General features: G+C 32.9%; 1 protein-coding gene across 1 annotated transcript; it reads left to right on the top strand.

Annotated features, from left to right (window-relative positions):
• The first annotated feature begins 4862 nt into the window (after positions 1 to 4862).
• On the top strand, positions 4863 to 7410 carry LOC120126001 (trihelix transcription factor PTL-like). The gene is made up of 2 exons (XM_039144308.1): positions 4863 to 5401; positions 5991 to 7410. Exons 1-2 carry the CDS (start codon positions 4929 to 4931, stop codon positions 7144 to 7146), a joined length of 1629 nt encoding a protein of 542 aa, XP_039000239.1. The 5' UTR covers positions 4863 to 4928; the 3' UTR covers positions 7147 to 7410.
• The last annotated feature ends 246 nt before the right edge of the window (positions 7411 to 7656 follow it).

Raw genomic sequence — 7656 nt, 5'->3', positions numbered from 1 at the left:
AAATTGAATTTTTTAAAACAACCAAACTTCTCCCCCTTTTTGTTATATCAAAAATAATTCAATCTTTTAAAGTTCTAAAATAACATTGGAGAGTAAGTGGTAAATTTGACATTTAAAAATTTATTTGAAAAATCAAAAACTCCCCCTCAATAAATGCATTCCAAATAAAATTTAGCTTTAAGAACTTGACACTTAAATAAAATTGAATTTCAACAAAGAATAACAAACATGTTAGTAGCACATGAAATTCAATATATCCAAGACTAAAATATTTTATGCAATACCAATTGTTAAAATTTGATATCAATATCAATTGTTAAAATTAAGTGCATTTGCATAAAGTTTTCCAAAAATATTATGCAATTTTAAAAATTTGATACAATTGCTAGAGAGATATCATTTTCATTTAGACCACATGCAGAAACATTCAAATTTAGGCCAAAAATTAAAATTTATAAAATCAAAGTATTTGAAAAATTGATATCAATTGTTAGAGAGATATCAATTGCATTAAAACCAATTTTGACCAAAATTTTATTATGATGAACTAAAAATTCTTAAAAATTAATATAACTTTAAAATGTTCATCATAATCATCTTTTCAACATACATGAGATTAAAACAATGATGCATAATCATTTAAAAACAAAACTCATGCATGCTTAAAATCAAATGAGCAACCAAATAACCAAAATTAAAAGCATTAAGCTTAGAGGTTACCCATTCCTTTTTCATGTGTGGCTAGAGCATCTTGAATATCATCACTCTCATCACCATTGCTCCCACACACCTACAAGAGACATTTAAGTAGATTTTGGTATCCAAATTACTTTGGATCCTTGGACGTTAGTTTCAATGCCCCTTGTTCCTTTCGGAACCCATACTTGCCTAATTTTAAAATGTTTTCCTTTCTTCAAAGGATAAGTATGTTCCAAATGACCATGATAATGACAATGTGAGCATATTGTCATTATTGAACTAAATGAATTATTTAAAATGATTTCTTTTTCTTTTGTTAATCATTCAAGCTTAACTTTTAAATCAAAATTTTATTTTTCAAAACTATCAATTTTTATTTTTGAAAGCTCTAAATCCTTTTTCAAAATTTCATTTTGGCTTTCAAAATCTATTTTTGTTTTCAAAAGAAAATCATTTTCAATTTTAAATTTTGAAATTATTTTCTTATATTTGGAGTTCATGGTCTCAAACTCTGAATATAACCTATTAAAAGCATCTTGTAACTCATCAAACGTATATGAATTAAATTCATTTGAGTTAGAAGATACCTCGGGCTCTTCATAAGCCATTAGAGACACCACCTTTGTTGGTTCTTCTTTCTTGTTTCCATGGATTTCCTCGAGCTTATTCCAAAGCTCCTTGGCACTTGAACATGAAGAAACCCCTTCATAGATTTCAGGACCAAATTACTATTCATAAAAACATTTTTGTGCTCAATTTTAAATTAAAAGAACTTTGAATTATTTTTGTAAATTTTGAATAATTTCAATTAAGTCCAAATACATTTTGTAAATTCAATTCAAGTCCAAATACATTTTGTAAATTCAATTCAAGTCCAAAAACCATTTTGCCTTAAATATTTACATCGAAACATAGTTCAACACTTTACCTTTTGTAGCACGAAACTTAGATGAAACTATCACTAATACTACACAATTTCAATGGGTTCAGGAGGACGTGGATGAACATGTTTATGAGAATTGATATGATATAACAATGTAGTAAGATTTTATATCTTAATTTATAATATTATAACTTATAACATGTTATCCTTCAATATATTCATTAATAGTAATATTTTCACTAGAATTATTGTTTATTTATTGCAGATATCATGCCCATGAGAAAATTAAGTGATTTGCGGATTGTCCGAGCTTCTCAAGAGGAGGAAGAAACAAATAATGAGGAATCGACTGGTGTTGGTTCTTCAGAAGTTCTGATTACTGTTGAAGAAGATGTAGAAATTGAAGGTAATGTTCGAGACTTTCTTTAATTGTTGGTTTATTTTGAAAACTTACATTGAATTATTTCTTATATAGTTGAAAATGATCAAACACGCAAGACTAGAGGACGTAAAACGTTGAAGTAATTATACCAACTTCCTCTTGGGAACCATGTTAAAGTTTCAAGAAACGATGTTGGTCAACCTATTAGCCCATAAGCACGTCTTCTATCCGGTTACTTAGGCATGGATGCACGTAATGCTAATCTTTTACCAATCAATTATGAGTCATGGCATGAAATGCCAAATAGTAACAAAAAAAGGCTTTGGATTTTGTTAAGGTAATAATGTCATTATAATAGATATTCCATAACAGTTCAATAGTAATTTATATTTACTTTGAACAATTATGTTATTTGTAGGAGAAATTTTCATTAGAGGTCTCAGACGATTATTTAAAGCAAGTGTTAGGGAAGAGATGGAGAGACCACAAAAGTTCTTTGAAAAAGAAATAATTCAAGAATGATCTCAGCCTTGAAGAGAAACTGCAAACTGTCCCACCTGCAATGCTCAGGTATCAATGGGAAGATACAGTCAAGTTTTGGAGTTCAAAGAAAGGACATGTATGATCTATTTTTCAAATATAATATAATATCATTATAATATTGACTTTATAAGTACAAATTTAAAATTGTAGGACCGAGAGCAAGTTGGTGTTGCTAGCAGACAACAACAAAAGTTTACTCACACAGTTGGATCAAAGAGCTTTGCTTGTATAGCTAATGATGAGGTATTATTGATTAATCACATAATGATTTACAGTTGGTAGCACATACTAACGAAAATTATTTATATTATTAATTAATTTTTTGCAAGATTTAATTTTTATTCTACATTGTAGGAAAATACATCTGGTTGTAAAGTTGGACGAATAAAGCTCTTCGATATGACACATACAAAAAAGGATGGCACTCCTATGACTGATGAAGCTGCAAAAATTATGGTACATTTATTAGACACAAGATTTGAATTATGTTATATATATATATATAGTATGACATTCTTATTTAAAATAATTATTTAATTAATTATTAGGAAAAATTGAGGGATAAAAGGGCAGAGTATGAAGCTACGACTTCAAGTCATGGTATTGTTAATGCGGATGACATCAAAAATCAAGTTATTAATGAAGTTTTAGGTCCTGAAAGATATGGTTGGGTTCGCTATCAAGGATCATTTGTTAATCCAACCAAACATTTTGGATTCAGTTCATCTCAATACATGTCATCACAGAGTCAATCTTCCCAATTAGAAGTTAGTCGTTTAAAATAACAGTTGGCTGAAATGGATCAAAACGTTGCTCAAATGAAAGTCGAAAATGAAGTGAGGGAAGCAGAGAGAGAAGCAACATATTAGCAAAAATGTGAAGACTTTGGAAATCGACTTCAAGTTATGATGCAGATGATACGAAAAAGTCAACCCCATAGTCCACCATCTTAGGTGTTATTTTAGATATATACTTTGTTTATTCTAGTTAACAATGTTGAACTACATTATATATTTTACGTTAATGTAAACTTTGATATATAATTATGAATTTCAAGTTGGTTGTTATGGATGTCAAGTTTATTGGATAATGCTACAAGTTAAAAATTTAAATTTGGGTAATAAAAGAGCAAAAAACAACATATGGAAAATTAGTGTTAATTAGCGACCTTTGTATAACAAATGCCACTAAATACATATTCAATACCAGCGTTTTAGAAAAAAAAGCCACTAAAGCTATAGATCTTTTGTAGAATTTATACAGAAAATGCCACTATAGTAATAGTCAATAGCGGCGTTTTACATTCACAAACGATCTATAACGCCACAAAAGAAAAGATATTTGATGTTTTGTGGCGTTTCCTAGCATGTAGGGCTGTTATTTGATGTCTAAAACGCAGCACGTGTTGTTATTTTTATATACTTAATTTTTTTATTGTCATTTACATTAATTATTATTATCATCAGTAACATATTTTTTCCCTTTGTGTAATATCTGTAGTAGGAGGCATGTATTTTCGTCGACATTCATATTTATATTTAATTTTTTTGCTTTTAGCATCAAGTTTATTATTATTAACATTTTTCATTTTCACTAAATATCATTTCTCATCTTTATATTGTCATTTAAATATTTATTTTTGTAAAACAAGATTACATGATCATTTGAAGGTATTGATCTTAGGCACTACGAGGTGTTCTAAATTTTCCTACGCATAATCAGCTTTTGAGTTTGATTTTGATTCTAAAATTAGACCGACGCAAATCGATTTTACAAGTATTGATCGTATCTAACTTGATAACGATTACAATCAAGTAATAAACATTTTAAAAATTCAACACATTCGAATCACCGCAAAATTACTTGGACAATCGATGTACTATATATATTTCACCTTGAAATTGATAGAATTCGAAGGTAACGATAATGTATCCCTATTAGGCAACAACGAGGAGAGAGAGAGAGAGAGAGAGAGAGAGAGAGAGAGATTGGGCGATCAAAAAGGGAGGATACTTAGATACTGTATACGCTTCAGCAACGACTCACACATGTATCCTGCATATATATTCGTCGTCTTCCATAGCTTTAACCATGTATCTTTCTGTCACTCTCTTATTTTCCTTTCTCTATTCCAGCTGCTGATGCTTCCATACGTGTGTTGGAGTCTCCACTTGCCTTTTACTTTGTCCAAACCAGTGAATACCCACTTTCCCTCTCTCTATCAACCCACGCTTCCACAGTCTCACTTACAATTGTAGCACAGAATACGTACATTTATACACCTATATGGGACCATAGTCCTTCGCTTAAAAATTCTAACTTTTTCATAAAACACACGATCTGAATCTGCTGCTCCCTCCACCCCTTCCATACTCTTTATCTTTCTCTCCCTTTTGTAGAATCGATTCTCTTCTCTTCCATATGGAGATGGAGAATCACCATCCATATTGCATGCCTGATCTTAGGCAACTGCTCAACGGGAGGCCAAGTCATTTCCAAACAGTTGCACATGATCCTGAGTTATTCTCCTCCGGCAACCGGAATCTTCCGCCCCCACAGCCTCCCCATCACCACCACCACCAGCAGTTTGATATGATGCAAATGGTGGGTAGGCAAGTTGGTCATGAATTGATGCCTAGTGGAATTCATTACGACTTCCAGTCCGATGCTACTCCTAATAATTGTACCCCCACAGCTGCTGTGGCTGTCAATGGTGGTTCCACTCCTAGTGCTAGTTGTGGGTTCGATGGTGAAGCTATTCCCTTTGGAGGTGACGGGGGAACTGGAAGATGGCCTCGTCAAGAGACTTTAACACTTCTCGAGATCAGATCTCGACTTGATCCTAAGTTCAAAGAAGCAAATCAAAAGGGTCCTTTGTGGGATGAAGTTTCCAGGTATTCACTTACCAATAAACATACCCTAAATCTCTTTTCTTTCCTTCCCCCCCCCCCCTCAAAATCCTTTCCTTCCATTCGCAAAAGGTGTCTTTCTTTAGCTTCGTTTTCATTATTCTTACATGATTTCCAACAGAAAGATATATGGTTTTAAATCTTAATTTGTGTTGAGAAAACACAGCTTGTCATTGTGTTCCTTGCTGTTAAACCAAACTTTTGAACCAAATTTATGGTTTTAAGAAAACGATTATGCTGAAACAGGTTCAGTTCAGGAATAGTCAACCAGGTGCTGTTTCTTCTTTTATATAATTGGAAAAAAAGGATGGTTGATCATTTCAATAATCAATAGTCTTCTAACTGACTTGTTTTTCCTTTGAAAATGTGTTACCTTCATCATTGTTCAAAGCTTCTTGTTTAAAAACTTTTTTTGTTATTTGGATATAAGAATGAGTAAGACTTTTGGATGTTTAAGTACACATCTACTAAATCGATACATCTTTTATGCTTCAGTTACCAAATTTGAATTAGGGTTTCCATTTGTAATTTCAACTTATTATCCCAAATTTCCTTCTTTTTCTTGTTACTTTAGGATCATGTGTGAGGATCATGGGTACCAAAGGAGTGGGAAAAAATGTAGGGAGAAATTTGAGAACTTGTATAAATATTACAAGAAGACTAAGGAGGGGAAAGCCGGAAGACAAGATGGTAAGCATTATAGATTCTTTAGACAGCTTGAAGCTTTATATGGAGAAACCAGCAACTCAATTTCAGGCCAAGAAACTCAGTTTGTTGGCAATAATTTTCTGTTCCACGCCACTCAAAACTGCAATATTACTCATGCAAATCAAGATGTCCATCACTCACAAAAGCTTTGCGATAGTCTAAGCCTCTCAAATTCCTTTGAATTCGATCCTTCTTCCTCAGATGACAATGGTTTAAGCCCGGAAGCTGCAATGGAGAATGGTACTTATTCTAGGAAAAAGAAAAGCGGTGGTAGTAGGTGTTGCAAAGCAAAGATAAAAGAGTTCATTGACTCACAAATGAGGAAGCTAATAGAGAGTCAGGAGGCATGGCTTGAGAAGCTGACAATGACTCTGGAAGAAAAAGAGAAAGAAAGGGTTTTAAGGGAGGAACACTGGAGGAGAGAAGAGGCTGCCAGGATTGATAGAGAGCACAAGTTTTGGGCTAAAGAAAGAGCTTGGATTGAAGCCAGAGATTCTGCTTTAATGGAGGCCTTGCAGAACTTTACTGGGAAACAATTGAAGGGTGTTACATCACCTGAGATGGTAATGGCTAGTGAAATGGAAAACCAATGTGAAACGTTAAAGGACACCGTTAAGGTAGATGGATGGCAAGAAACTGAGATTTCTAGGCTAATACAACTGAGAACCACCATGGAAGGGTGCTCTGAGGAGATTCTATGGGAGGAAATTGCAGCTAAGATGGTATGTTTAGGCTTTGAAAAGAGTGCTTTAATGTGCAAAGAAAAATGGGATAGTATCGGTGGTTACTTGATGAAAACTAATAAAAAACGAAAGGAGAACCCAAGAGATCACTGTGGCTATTATCAGAACAACGAGTCACTCTACAGTGAAACACTGAGACTTGGAGCAAATGATGGCTCTTCCCCTTCTAAGGCTGTTGGCAATAGTGTAAATGATCGATGCTTTCCATTCTTAATGGCTGATGGAGAGAACTATTGGGATAGCTATGGTTTGAAGCTCAATAAAGGTGAAAACCAGTAAAACTGAAAGCCCAACATATGATGTATGCAATGGGCGCCGACTATTTTAAGAGGTAAGAGACTCTGACAACTTTTACACTCTTTTAGACATGAGAGGGGATTCTACAATGTATAAGCATCTGATTATGATAATTTTATATGTAGGAAATTGTGTTTAATGTGATTCTCTTAGCAAGTGCACATTTAAGATTAATATTTAACAAAGGGTTTAAATATCTTGAAAAGAGAGGTAAAAGAAAGGCATAATTAATGTTGCTCCAAATCACTGAATATTCTTCATATCTTAAGTACATATTTCTATCATGCATGGAAATTTGATGATTCTTTTAGTGCTTAATTAGTTTTAATTATGCTTTGTTGTTTGAATTACTAAATAAATTGAGGAAATTCTTTCTTATTCAATGTTCAGCGTGCGTGAGAGCATTTTCCCTCACTTGTGCTGAAGTTCATGTATTATTTTCTTTGCAGTACGGTGTATAGGTTAAGGATAATATATATATATATATATATA

Source organism: Hibiscus syriacus, unplaced genomic scaffold, assembly GCF_006381635.1.
Source record: "Hibiscus syriacus cultivar Baekdansim isolate YM2019G1 unplaced genomic scaffold, ASM638163v2 tig00110450_pilon, whole genome shotgun sequence".
Classification (NCBI taxonomy): domain Eukaryota; kingdom Viridiplantae; phylum Streptophyta; class Magnoliopsida; order Malvales; family Malvaceae; genus Hibiscus; species Hibiscus syriacus.
This window is presented reverse-complemented; position numbering and strand designations above follow the sequence as displayed.